Below are 14,128 nucleotides of genomic sequence, written 5' to 3' on the forward strand. Positions count from 1 at the left end.
CGGATATTTTTGGGGTTAATTGAGCAACGTGTTTTGAGTAGAAAATTAGTGTTCACAATTATTTCGTTTGTTATTTGGAAATGGGAAACAAATAAACAAAATTAACGGATATTTTCGGGGTTGATTGAGAAACATTTGGTGTTTCTTAAAAGTACAAAATATTCAAGTATTCTTTATAAATTAGAATTATCGTTTATCGACGTGGAATTATCATGATTTAAATAAATTCTTTCAGTGGATTGTTATAAAATTCTAGAATAAATTGATAGTAACATTATTATGTGACGTCGCAAAAGAATTAATTAATAAATAACAAAACAAGATAATTAATCTGCATGCATATATTTTAAAATATAATAATAATTGGGAAAATACAGTACTAGTACATATTAATAAGAGCCTTAATAATTTAACAACTTGATTCTTAATTAAAAAGATTGTGTGGACTTGTCATATTAGGTGGCGTTCGGTTGGCATGACTAATATCATGAGACTATTCATCTAGGATTAAGTTGTGGGATTATTTTAGTTGGAGGGGGAGGCTGCTATGACTAATTATCATGAGACTATCCATCTATGATTAAGTTGAATGGTCCAATCTTATAAACCAAACATATACATATTTAATCATGAGATTTAATCTTGCAAACCAAACACCTCTATATTAAAACAATCACTCGTAAAATGATAAAATAACTTTAGTCAAAATCTAAGAATCAATATAGTGTGTCATAGTATTAGTAGTAAATTGTCTCAAACCAATAAAATCAAAATGCAAAGTTAATTTCTTCGTAAAATGATGGTGTATACGACACAAAACTTGCATATATCCAAACTCATTCACTCAAAAAACTCTAAAATCTAACACTTTGAAATTACGTAAATTAAGAATTGCAAGAAAAACAAAAGAAATGCAGAGAAACCCAAATCCCAAAACAATAAAATTTAGATGTGCATTGAAATAAAGAGTGCATGTGAACTTATGTAATAGGAGTACTTAGTACAAGATAGCTAGTCTCCCTATTTTTTGCATGTGCCTTCAACTTGTCGCATTATTGATTTATTGTTAATTATTAGCTTCATTTTAAATTTGTCGCTTATTTGTCCACCATTATTATTGAGAGTCAATCAACTATATAGGATAAAGTTTTAGTAGCATAGTACAATGATAGAGTATTAAATGCGATCATTATTTCGGAATAGGGGATTATTGAGCTCAATGGTACCTCCAAATTCTTTGTCTCATTATTTGTATGTCATTTAACTTCATGATGATACGTGATCAATATGCACTAAAAAATATGTGTACCCCAAATTTTGATTAATCAACCCGAATAACTTTTTACATAAAAATGCAAAGTTGATGGCAATTATAAATCAGATTACATTGTTTGAATTAGTATTAAATTTTGCGTTTGTATGATAGAGTGTGATTAGAATTTAGATTTGATATGATAGTGTGATTTGATTGTTTGAATTATTAAATTTTGTGTTTGTATGCATGATTAATTGTGGTGATCGTGCAGGTTTGTTTCATAAAATAGTGAAATAATGTAGAATGTATATATATATAGTTGCTTTTATAAGTTGGAATGGCAGCTTTATTAAAGGCTTAACAATATTAACAGAAGTGGGAAGAACGATATAAAGCAAAGCCCATCACTCTTTGTCCCTCCATCAACCTCTTTTTGAACAGTCATTCCTCACTAATTTGCATGCGATATTAATATTTTTCGACGAATTCGAATTCAAACAAATCAACCATACAATTTGTCCATCAAGATCTGTTAAGAGTGTGCAATTTTTATTTTTTTAAAACTCTTTTTTTACAAGTTTGCCTCAGCAAAGCTCTTTATTTTTAAAGGACATACATGGTCCATCATCTCAACTCATTATTTGCCCTTGATGAAAGACTTTCTCCGCTAAGTATTCTAAGGTGGCGTTCGGTTGTCATGACTAATATCATAAGACTATCCATCTAGGATTAAGTTGTAGGATTATTTTAGTTGGAGGGGGGAGGCTATGACTAATTATCATGAGACTATCCATCTATGATTAAGTTGAAGGGTTCAATCTTATGAACCAAACATGATGCATATTTAATCATGAGATTTAATCTTCCCAACCGAACAACTCCTAAGTATTGCATGCGAATTCGATTCGTTTTTACTCTTTAATAAATCAAAATGACATTGTTCTGCATTTTTACATGTGTGGGTGTCATGTTGCACGAGCCTAGGCTGAATCAGCCGACCCTAACCATTCCGTCCATGTAAGCTGACTAAAGTACTAAGTATTAGTACTACTTGTGAGTATAGATAGAAGAATATTGCATTAAAATTAATTAGTAAGTAAATTTTATTAGGTCGAATTAAATCATTAATTGGATTTGTTTCATGTGTTATCACAATAACCCACATCTGCTTATAATTAGCTGGACTAGTGAAAAACTAAAAACAAAGGGTAGAATTTTAAGTGAAGATTGTGTTCAAAAAAGTTAGGCAGCAGCGATAGTTGCGTTTGTGGATTACCTGAAATGGCGGCCGCTTTTCTTACCGCGCATCTATTTCTTTTTCCTTTAAAGGGAAGTTTACTTCGATTGGATCGCACAATCAATCTAATCACAGTTTTTATTCAAGGAACCACTTCCAACATCTCCAATTTGCTCTGGGATGATAAGATATTAACGGTCGAATCTATGAAAAAAAAATGCTTAAATCTTTAAGTCTTATTAATAAAAATTGCAACAATAAAGAAGGGAATAATTTAAATAAAAAAAAGAATTTGTAGAGGATTTTTGAAGTGAAAAAATGAACGGTTCGAATTATAGTCATTAGTAAGTGTGATTGTATAGATAAAATAGTATATGAAATTAAAAATTAAAGTGGTTGGCAACTTGTCTTTTTTCTTCTTACATAAATCTTTTCTCATAATATTCAAATCCTTGTATCTTACCATATGCTCGCCCCATTGGTGATTGGGCCTAAAAAGTTGCGTAGCATACACACTAGAAACCTCATGAATTAGATAACGCAGCAGAAGAGATATTCCCCGAATAATACGCATCTTCGAGTTAGGACAATACTTCCGAAATTAGAGGTATATTCTCTAAAATAAGAAAGAAACAAGATAACACAACATTATTTACAAACTTTGAACTGAATCCCAAAATAGCAACTTAGTCACAGTATCAAATACACAAACAAAATCATATCAAGCTCCAAACATATCAAAGTGATTAATCTTCCTAGCCTACAATATTTACAACCCAAATTTCAAAACAAAAGTTCGAAGCACATACCCGAACCAGTGATGGTCTGGGATGCAACGAAAGCGGGCCGAGCGTGGAAACAGAACTAAAGCAACAAACCCACACACCTTTCAACGGGATGGGAGGAGGAGGGCATAGATAGCTGAAAGACAGCCGAGGAGTGGCGCCCACGCCACTCTCTCTACTCACTTTTAGATCTATGTATGTAGCATCATCATCTTTTTTCTTGTGAACTTGTAGTCACCACCACTCGTACCATTATTGATTATCACCGGTCTGTGCAGTTAGATGCTCCGAGACATCAGCCAGCGACTTGAGGTTGCATTTGATCAGAGCCTCAACGAAGTAGCATGTTTCATCCTTGGTGTTCCCTTCCGGAACATCCACAACAAAGGACTCGATCACCATTGTCCCCGGCCTTCCATCAATTGTCTCTGGATGAACGGTGATGATGGAGGAGTAGTTCTGCAATTGACAAAAAACGACGTTCATACCCTCACCATTGATAACAATAGATAGCAGATTGGACCTAAATTTGGTCCGTAGTCTGAAATCACAAGTCAATTACACATTCAATTGCCATATGACATATTTATTCAATTTTATCTCAACTCATAGATGACAATAAATGCCAGATTGGCCTAAATTTGTTCTGTAATCTCAAATCACAAGCCAATTACATATTCAATTGAAGATGGTGATGACAACACCAACACATTGAAGAAAATGTATCAACATAATGCGTTTCTAAATCGGAAAAAACAAGCTCAAAACATGATTGTCAAATGTAATATTTACTTAAGTTTATCTGAATCTCGTACCGGCAATTGTGATTCAATAAGCAAATCTAGAACTAAAACCGAAGCACACCAGAATTTTAACTATAATTAGCTGCGATTTCAATCACGAATGCCGAATTACGAAATGTAGCTGATTCAATCGCCATTAACGGAAAAACGAAAGAGGAGGAGGCGGAGGAGCATACCTTGAGGCGGTGATCTCCGCCGACAATCCGCATGCTGAAAATGTGCTCCTCATCATCGAGCAGCTCGAGGCGCTCCTTGCTAGTGGTAGCAGGCAGCCCCGATTTCACATTCACCTCTCTCACAGTTCCGATCTGCAAATCGCCCTGTGCAATACACCGGCTCACGAACGGCTTGTACCGCTGCGGCTGATCGAACCGCCTCACCAGCGACCAAACCTACGCCACAAATCACATCTCATCAAATAAAATTGAAACAAAATGAAAATCAAAATCAATCGCAGATCTGAGCGTGAAATCGTACGAGAGGGAGAGGAGCTTTGATGTGTTTGACTAAGGACGAAGAGCACTGATTCTCGCCGACGTCGTGCTTGTGGTGCCTCCGGATGAAATCCTCCTCGGGAGCACCGCCGCCGCCGCAGCCGCGTCTGTCGCCGATCATCGGGCCAACCATTGCTGAAATCGACGGTGGAGATTTGTGACGGAGGAAGGAGTGGATTTTGAGGGGGGAGGAGAAGGGGAAGGAGTGGGTGAGAGGGAGTGAATGAGAATCAAAGTCAGAGCTTTCACAACAGTCCAAAACACACCGCCATTGGCAGCTTCAACTTGCTTCAGTGGTCCAAAATGTGTATTTCTTTAATGTTTCATCCACGTCAAATCACACAATAGTTTATTCATATTCAAATAGTAATCTTATAATTGCATAGTTATCCAACTTTATAATTTTTCTAATTTTAATTTTAGAGATGAAAGATTGAGATCATATTCTAACCGGATCATGCGCAGCTCATGAGCGACCAACAGGATCATGCGCAACTCATGAGCGACATGATTGAAGAAGTGTGGGCTCGTAACCGCCGTCGCTGAGTTTGCGTTTTTTTAATTCGCATTGTAATGTATTAATTTTTATTAAATGAAATGAAGTTTTTGAAATTCGTATTTTAATTTATTAGTTTTTTTAAATTCGTATGAATTTTGTAAATATTAAAAAAATGATGATGTGGCGCGCCATAGAGCGCGCCTTAGGGCGCCCCACTGCAAGTGAGGAGGTAGGTGGATAAAACTGATGACGTGGCGCGCCTTAGGGCGCCCCACTGCTGATGCCCTAATTTCCCACCTTTGTAAAAGGGAAGCATCCGAAAAAATACAAATTTTAGTTAAATTCTAGTCTAATTAGCAACTTTAAAATGTAGCCATAAAAATTATAAATTTTAATATTTTTCTCAATTTTTTCATAATAAATATTTCAATTTTCTATTTGTGATTAGTCATTAATTTTCTCAAATTAATGACGATGATTTATTTATTAATTATGTTAATAAAAATGATATTGTGATTTATGAGTAGTTTTGTTACCTTAAATTATACCTCACTTAAAATTGAAAATATTAAAACTTGTATGATCGAAGTTTAAAATAACAAGATAACATCATAATTTAATAAATTTCATGATTTTTCTTTTTATCTGTTTTGTACTACTACAATAAAATAGGGAACATGAAAGAGTGATGCCAAATGGTCATAATGTGGCCGGCCATAAAGAGTAATTTAGTTCATTTATATGTAGAAAAAAATTAGAATTACCGATATAAACTTATATGTGTGTGAATGGACTTGTGAGTTGATACTTATCTTTGAATTCTATTACGCAAAACACATTGATATCACGAATTACTGTATACGTTGAGCAACAATCAATAAATGGCAGTAGTAATAAGTTGAACAAAACCTACGAAAGAGCAACACTAACATGTTGAGCAACATATAATGAAGATGATATAAAAGTAAAATCAAGTAGTATTAAACCAAAAATTTGAAAAAAAAAATCAATTTTTTTTGTTATTTAATTAATTTATGGCTGGCCATAATGTGGCCGCATAGCATTATTCAATCGGAAAAGTGGTACAGTAATATATACTAATAAAGTAATAATAATTGAAGAAAAATGAGTGGTGAAGAATTATGTATGACAAAGAGGATTGGTTGGGAGTGAGTGTGGGGTTGTTTTTACATTTATGATTGGTTTAAATAGAAGTCTACTTTTGTGGCAGGTGAGATTGGTTAATTTGCTAAGAAAAGACCAATTGGGAAGGTTAAGTTTACGTTAGCAGCTCCGCAATTTTCTCTACTATTTTGCGGCGATGAGGGTATGATGGGAAATAGAATTGTTTTATTTTATATTTTGAGCTTATCTTAAAGCAATAACGATGTAAATAAAATTTCATTTCTTCTCATTATGTAATCTTGATTGTCTGGTTAAGTTTTATGATTTGACTTGGTCCCGGGAATATAGGCAAAGACAGAGACTGTACAAATATGGCAAATTTCTGTAACATCAGACCACGAACCTTTGGCATGTCTAGTAATTTTATTTTAGGGATATTGGAACCTAATATTATAAAAAATTTTAAAAGATGAATTTTTCCTATGATTTTTAAAATTAGTAAATAATATCACGAATTTTACCCCGAGTTTTTATTTTCCACCAATGAAAAATTCCAGAAAATTATAGTATCATGATAAAAAAAAATTCATAATTTTTCGACAACAACTTCGAGAGCTGGAAAAACCCCAACTTTTGAAAACTTTCATGACATTAGATGTCAATACGACAATATTCCTTTATTTTATTTAAACTTTTTATTTATGGCTTTACCTGTAATAGTACTCCATATGTTTTGTAAATAGTACTCATTTTATTCCATAGTAGTTGAATCATTTTGTCATTTTATCATTTTAGTATATTCCATAACACAGAGGCATTTTCCTTTTTAGTAAAGTCAATAGATTTCTTCTCACTTACTTTACTCTCTCTTACTTTATTCTCTCTCCATCTCTCAACCTTTTTCATTTCCTACTTTATTCTTCGTTTACTTAACTCATTTAACATAATTTTTCTTGATCTTCGTGCCGAAAAGATTTGCCACCACGCTACTATGGAATGGAGGGGTAGTACTAGTAAAACACATAACTAAAAGCTTTGTTTATCAATTCACGACCAAGAAGCTTTGTTCAACTCACGATTAATATGCATTTTGGGCAAATAGGATCAATTTGCGATTAAAGAATTTTACGGTTGTAATATTATAATAATAAAGTAAAATTTTAATAGTAGTAACTTTTTTTCATTGTCTTGATAACTATTCTCATTTCATAATAGTAAAATTTGTATATATACTAAGCTAGTAAGCTATATTGCATATAATAGAGAATAAAAAGAATATCCTAGAAATGTATTGGATATTAGTTGGAGAATTGAGTTGAAAAGACATTACTGGTTCGAGTGTAATGTAGTATAAAATCATAAACTGCCAAAAAAAAGACAACATTGATTGATAGCATTAATGTAAAGACACAAATGTAGGCATTTCTAGTCTTCTCTACCAGCTTAGGGAATTGCTCGACTGCTGAACTTTAGCAGCATAAGCATTTTCGATATCTTCCTGCATTTTTCAACACAAAAAATTAAGTACTCCTACAAGCACTTTTGCACATCAAATTTTAACGAATTTGGCTCTTAAATCAATGGTAAATGAATAATATGAGCTTTTGGTGGAAAATGAATTCATAAAATGTGGCAAGAAACCAAATCTTGGGGGACCAATAGAATTCTTAAAATGACAAGCATAAATGGAAGTACAAGAATAAAGTGAATGTTCGATTTGGCACACTATATTTTTTATATTCATTCAGTCAATAATAATATTTTTCTATTTTGGTTCATCCATAAAAATTAGTTTTCTTCTATTTTTTACTATATCTAATAAGATGAGATTTCCTTTCCACTTAAATATTTTTCTATTATTTTACCAATTATTGTCTTTGAATTCATGACATTCAATACTAAGTCCATTGATAATGAAAAAGAGGGAATACTATTTTGGTCTATTATACTTTTATCCCTACAGTTTTGTTTACTGTCACTACTTTAGAAAAGATCAGAGTCCAAAAAATGGAAGTGTGTGATGGAGAAATATGTATGTATATCTTGTCAAATTGAGGGCAGATTCTGTTTAGCAAATGGATAAGAAAATATAGGGATACAATTTGCTCCTTTTTTCTTTTTCTTTTATGGCAATAAATAAAGTCATGGCTCAGTAAAGAAAAGAGATTTGGGCTTAAGAATATACCTTGCAGGACTTTAGCAGAGGGTGCAAAAAAGATGACTTGAAATATCTGTATGATTCGCCAAGTGAGGTATTTTCCAAATCTGCCAGCAAAAGGTTTAACAAAATCACAATTATGAGTATGAAAGAGATGGTCGATATAGATATTTAGGACTTCAAAGACTATTACATACTTATCTCACCCCCACTTCCTAGAGGCCGCATGTTAAGTTCTTCCAGAAGCTGCAAACTCACCAAAAAGAAAATTGCATTAGCCAGTCTTCAGCACTGCACCATGATGAATCATATCTTCCACAATCATATACCATCGAAGTTTGGGTCCCTCTCTTAAGGACTGAATGCGAGGAACTGGCAATTTTAACTAAAGAAACACACTACCAGCCCCAAAGAAGAACATGATTGAATAAAAGTTCTCTTACTATGTAGGTCGTGGTCAAGAAGCGTGAATTCATTTTCTTACAATAAATTACAGAGCCATCATCATATTAAACAAGCAAACTCCCAACAAATGGCCAGTAACCGGATCTGATAGCTAGTAGGAGACATAACTAAAGAAATGCAGTACTAGTATACAAGATCTGACTGATGCTGAATGGCAAGGAAGATAGTGTGGACTTATTGAACCTCTGAAAGCCAATACTTGGCATTATTGTGTAGTTGTGTTAGAGTTCTAACTAAACTAGTTTTATGCCTCTGCTGGGAGCAATGTATTGAGCTAAAACTATCACAATATTCATCATAGTAGTGCAATCAAGAGTATTATCCGATGATGAAAATTATATAGAGTGGAAGTATCACAAAAAATCGTGTATTACCAGAGAACATAACCAATAATGATCATATATATAAAGTATCTAGGCATCTAATCAAAGCATTGTCAGTGTATATATATTTTAACTTGTGACTTCTCACCCTGGAAAGGGTTGGCACGGAAGAAGGATCAAAATCTTCACAGTGCTTAGGATCAATGGGAACACAAACACGGCCTGAAAAGAAAATTAGAAATTGGATGATAATTAATATGCAGATAAACTTGAAAGCAAGGAATTCACCATGCCATTATCTACCATGAGTATGAGTATCCTGGACAGCATGTATTGAAAAAGGAGGCATGTTAAACAAACCTGTTTTCGGGTGTATGCAGAAAGGTGCCTTCAGCAAGTGATTCATGTGTTTTGAGACCTGAGATGGAAATGGGAAACTTCAAGCACAGTATGCATCTAATTCATAACTCACCATATTATCTTCCCTATACCAAAATAAAACTGAAAATGGGAATATGGAAAACCTCCAAATCAAGTCTTGGATAGGTGAAGGTAAACATAATTTCTTCAACACACCTACGGACACCCAGCATCTAAAATACAGAGACGATATGAATAAGAGACGATACAACTAATAATATCAGTCAAAAATAAAAAAGAAAATCAATTTTAATTTTAACATTTTATCTTAGTTGAATGAGGAAACTACAAGAATAGCAATTACATGTAAAAAAAGCAAAAATATATCTTCGAGAAAAAGATTATGTGGAGTCATACCTTCTGTTTTCCTGATTGTAAAAGATATTTCAGTTGACCCCATCGAACAACATTGATATCATCACGTGTGCGTTTCTTATCCTGCCACTTCCCCCGAAGCTCAGAAGTAATGGCTGTCAGAGTACGAATGGGGAAGGATATAGATTATTTCTTTCACCACAAAGGAAATAGCAATTACAAAGCACTCTAGCTTACATTCATCTGGAATCATTTCCAGTATCTTTTCATATCTATCTTCATCTGAAAATAAATTTTGACTCAAAACAAACTTTTCCTCAAAGAATTCCTTCACAACTTCAGCAGATCTCCTGTTGGATGGAAAAAATGTAATTTGTGATGAATAAGTAGAGATACAACAACCATATATATAACTTGCATACCCTATGAAAGGATGAAACATCTGCCCAACTAGGGTAACTTTTTTAATGCTGTGTTCATTTCCCTGGAGGAAAACAGGACACATGACAAAACAAAAAGGATTTTAGAACCATAATAGTGCCTAAGATATATTCAAATTTCAAAGAGATACTTGCAAGATTTAATCAATAAGAATAAGAGTAAACCTTATGGACATGTAAATAATTAACTATAGCAGCCCTTTGTCCATCGTCCAACCTTGCCAATAATAATTACAGTTTAGCATATACTAGGGTCAATAAATGGTCAAAAGTGATCATATCTGTATTAAGGCACCATTACCTTCTCGCTTTTCCGTCACAAACCCAGCAATGCACACCACGACGTCCACTATACACCCATAAAATGTGGTTGAATCCAAAGTCCTCTGCATAATCAGGCATATAAGGAAATATGGCCAACAAAATTGGAAAAAAAGAGTCAATAGAATCGGATACTCAACAAACTTAACCAGACAACTGAAAGAGCAAAACTTAAAGTATAAAATAGTCAGAATAACAAGACAAGAAGACTGAAAGAAAGACAAAATAAAGTGTTGAACTCTTTTGTCAAAGAAACATGAGTGAGGAAGTGTTGTCTTGGCATATATGTTCTCCTATAGTGAAAGAAAGAAGAAACCTATATTTGTGAGTGCACAACAAGTGGGTAAGTAGTGACAAAATTTCAATTGTAAATGAGTAAAAGGAAGACATCAGAAAATGACATGTTTTCAACTATGCAAGCTTACACCACCGTTACAAACTTACAGAGTTGCAAACAGCATACAAGGTTTCCTGTTACTAATTCAATTTCATTATTTGTAATTAGAATTGCTAAAGATACCAACCATAAAAGGATGGAGTTGTAATATTCTCAGTATTTTATTAGGTGATTTAGCAATATAGCTTCTGTCCCCATACTAAATTTCATGCCAATACAACAATTTAGTATATCGTGTGCACCATTTCCTACCTCTAAGCGCAGTATCAATTATTTTAATGGCAACTGTCATCAATGGCCAACATGCCGAACAAACATCAGCTCCCTTGCAGCAAAATCTGACATCATCATAATCTGATATATCCTGCAGTTGTAAGATAAAGGGATCATAATTTGGGCATCCATGTGACTTATTTACTTCACCGGTATGATTGTATCTGAAAATCCCACCACAGTTGAAATATTAATGCTGGAGAATAACTACTTACGATATCAAATACAAGTTCCCTCTCAACTGGTCTGAAAACATTACCATCAGACTGCCCATATGCACTTCTTTTCTTAGGCTGCAAATCCAAAATGCATTTCAATTCACAGCATACGAAGTTTATCAGTGAACAGAACTTACAGAAACTAAAATTTCCATCAAGATTGTAAAATATGTGGCCCTCTATAAACCATAAGCTCAGTGAGACTTACATCCACACTGTATACGGGACCAATATCAATTTTGAAAGGGCATTGATGCTTGATGGCCTTTTCAAGATCGTCTACATCTTTGAAAGACTGAAACCGCAGGTAGATATCATTTTCTAAGGTGAATGAAAACTCCCTTCTCCCAAAGTAAGATGCATCACATCCTGGATGCTTTCCATCTAGAAAGTAAAACATACAACTATAAGCCAGCCAATAAAAATTGCATAATTATAGCAGGAGCCGAATAAAGATTACCATTTCCATACGACATCCATTTGTGCATCTCAGCGTATGGAAAAAAATTCACTGCACGTATGAGATCAAACAAAAGGTAACTTCACGTACAAATAAAAGAAAAAATAACACACTCGGTCAGCAAAAGATTAAAATTAGGCAAACAAGAATAAATTTTTTGTATGGTAAGCATTCAATTTTATTAAAAAAAATCAAATAACCAAGCATTGAGGTCAAAGGTGAGTAGAATCTGTCGAATTCAAATTTGGGGAAGACAAAATAAAACAAACAAAAAATGTGTTACCATAGTAAGTCTTGAGATAGTTAGAGTTGAATCCATCTGGAATTTCATAGTTTGGCTTGTGCCCGTTTTCCACTCCGTCGATTACCATGTCTTCCCTAGTATTCTCAGCTTCCTCTCTCACCATTTCCGAACAATTCAGCTTTTCCTATCTATAGTTACTGGAGCCAAGGAGCGAAAAAACCAGCTGAAAAATCTTAGTCCCGAACTAGTCGCAGAATTCCGGAAAAAAATTGCAGCATACAATACAAGAATTGAAACAATCGGAGTGTCGTATCGTTTAGGCAGGCGGCAGATGGAAAGAGGAATTGGGGGAAATGGCGGGAAAATAAAGACCGTGGAGTGAGGATTTGGCGGGAAAAAACTAATCGACAACAGTATTTATTTTTAACTGGAATCAGTGGGCTTTTGATGGGCTTTCTGGATTTGGACCAAGAGTGTAATGCCAAAATATTTTGCTTGGTTTTGTAGGGTCTCTCTTTTGGATTTGTCCTTGTTCGTTAAAAAAATTTTGATGAGAAAAAATCATAAAAATCATCAGTCTATGTATAGTTATTACTGTTCTAAATTTTTGAACGGAGCATAAAATTTAATCGATCTTTTATATAGTACTCGTATTTAGTAAATTTTTCTTTACTAATTATTACTCCCTCCGTCCCTCTGCAGTAGAGACGTTTCATTTTCAGCACTCGTTTTGAAAAAATGATAGTAATAAATAGTTAAAGTAGAGAAAAAGTAAACTAAGAGAAATAATAATATAGAGAAGACTCTTATCTATATTATTTACTCTCTTACTTTACTCTTTCTTCATTTTAACTATTTATTATCATTTTTTCAAAATGAGTGCTCAAAATGAAACATCTCTACTACAGAGGGACGGAGGGAGTACAATATTTGTTTTTCGGTAGGTCTCGTATTTTACTAATTTTATATTGTAAATCAAATTGTCCACTTTTAAACTACATATGGGAACGAAGAAGGTCTCATATTTTATTAATTTTATATTGCAACTTAAATGATTCACTTTTAAACCAAGATGGGAACGAAGAAAGTAGTATGATATGAGATATCATATCATACGACCGTGAAGGGCTCAAATTCCATTAAGAGTCATAAGAGATGAAGTCATATGTCATATTATGAAATTGTACTATCCTTTTACTCATTGAGGATCCATTTGTTATGACTTACTATGCGGTACGAGATAATTTAACTAGCATATATTATATCACATATGGAATCAATATTATATTGAGTTAGATGGATACGAAAATATGCATTATATAATTTTGATGTTGGCTAAAAGTGTTAGAACATTATATAATTTTGATGTTGGCTAAAAGTGTTAGAACAATATGTGTCATATCTTCACCCTTCAATGTAATGCATATGTATAACATCTAAAACAAATAAATCGAATTATTGACAACTCTATTGGGGTGTTGTCAAATGTCAAGAGATTGAAATCATAAATGTGGACCACACATTATAATTGTATACTTATCACACATTTCACAATTTCATATGCAAAAATCAAAATATGTCTAAATTTTGCCATCACCTATAGCTATTTTAGAGTCTATTACCGTCAAATACGCCGAATTCTAATTCTAGGATGACACATATCACAAACCCTATCAATACATGATAAAACTTGATGAATTATTAGAGACTAGTTTCATTTAGTCTATGATCCCAACTTGCCAATTGACCAATTCTATCAATATTTATTTGCAGCATTTATTGAAAAATTATGACAAAAGTTCAAAATTAAATCAAAATATTGTAAAATTACAGCACGTATTGAGTCTAGTTTAATATATTTGTATCTATCTTTTAATAAATAGTGCCAATACATAA

General features: G+C 33.4%; 2 protein-coding genes across 3 annotated transcripts; both read right to left on the reverse strand.

Moving 5' to 3' along the window:
• Positions 1-3,130: 3,130 nt before the first annotated feature.
• On the reverse strand, positions 3,131-4,879 carry LOC121753192 (abscisic acid receptor PYL8-like). The gene is made up of 3 exons (XM_042148396.1): positions 4,558-4,879; positions 4,257-4,472; positions 3,131-3,736 (listed from the first exon to the last, which is right to left on the reverse strand). The coding sequence occupies exons 1-3, from the start codon at positions 4,705-4,707 to the stop codon at positions 3,530-3,532; spliced, it is 573 nt and encodes a 190-aa protein (XP_042004330.1). The 5' UTR covers positions 4,708-4,879; the 3' UTR covers positions 3,131-3,529.
• A 2,586-nt stretch (positions 4,880-7,465) lies between these two features.
• On the reverse strand, positions 7,466-12,602 carry LOC121752977 (DNA primase small subunit-like). 2 transcript variants are annotated; one of them, XM_042148095.1, is made up of 16 exons: positions 12,272-12,602; positions 11,989-12,039; positions 11,737-11,912; positions 11,526-11,603; positions 11,290-11,401; positions 10,621-10,705; positions 10,485-10,536; positions 10,302-10,363; positions 10,117-10,229; positions 9,922-10,034; positions 9,669-9,737; positions 9,505-9,562; positions 9,293-9,366; positions 8,563-8,602; positions 8,384-8,463; positions 7,466-7,696 (listed from the first exon to the last, which is right to left on the reverse strand). In XM_042148095.1, the coding sequence occupies exons 1-16, from the start codon at positions 12,393-12,395 to the stop codon at positions 7,634-7,636; spliced, it is 1,350 nt and encodes a 449-aa protein (XP_042004029.1). In that variant the 5' UTR covers positions 12,396-12,602; the 3' UTR covers positions 7,466-7,633. The 2 variants fall into 2 exon arrangements, with proteins under 2 accessions (XP_042004029.1, XP_042004028.1); XM_042148094.1 differs by having other exon boundaries at positions 8,554-8,602.
• Positions 12,603-14,128: the final 1,526 nt, after the last annotated feature.

Source organism: Salvia splendens, chromosome 10 (assembly GCF_004379255.2).
Source record: "Salvia splendens isolate huo1 chromosome 10, SspV2, whole genome shotgun sequence".
Lineage (NCBI taxonomy): Eukaryota > Viridiplantae > Streptophyta > Magnoliopsida > Lamiales > Lamiaceae > Salvia > Salvia splendens.

Excerpts from the sequence above, each read along its gene's own strand:
- LOC121752977 (XM_042148094.1), bottom strand. The coding sequence starts at position 12,395 with ATGGTGAGAGAGGAAGCTGAGAATACTAGGGAAGACATGGTAATCGAC. Across the intron at positions 9,563-9,668 it reads ATCCAAGACTTGATTTGGAG|GTCTCAAAACACATGAATCA; the intron begins GTTTTCCATATT and ends TTTCCATCTCAG. Across the intron at positions 8,603-9,292 it reads CCGTGCCAACCCTTTCCAGG|CTTCTGGAAGAACTTAACAT; the intron begins GTGAGAAGTCAC and ends GTGAGTTTGCAG.
- LOC121753192 (XM_042148396.1), bottom strand. The coding sequence starts at position 4,707 with ATGGTTGGCCCGATGATCGGCGACAGACGCGGCTGCGGCGGCGGCGGT. Across the intron at positions 4,473-4,557 it reads TCAAAGCTCCTCTCCCTCTC|GTTTGGTCGCTGGTGAGGCG; the intron begins GTACGATTTCAC and ends TTTGTGGCGTAG. Across the intron at positions 3,737-4,256 it reads GCGGAGATCACCGCCTCAAG|AACTACTCCTCCATCATCAC; the intron begins GTATGCTCCTCC and ends TGTCAATTGCAG.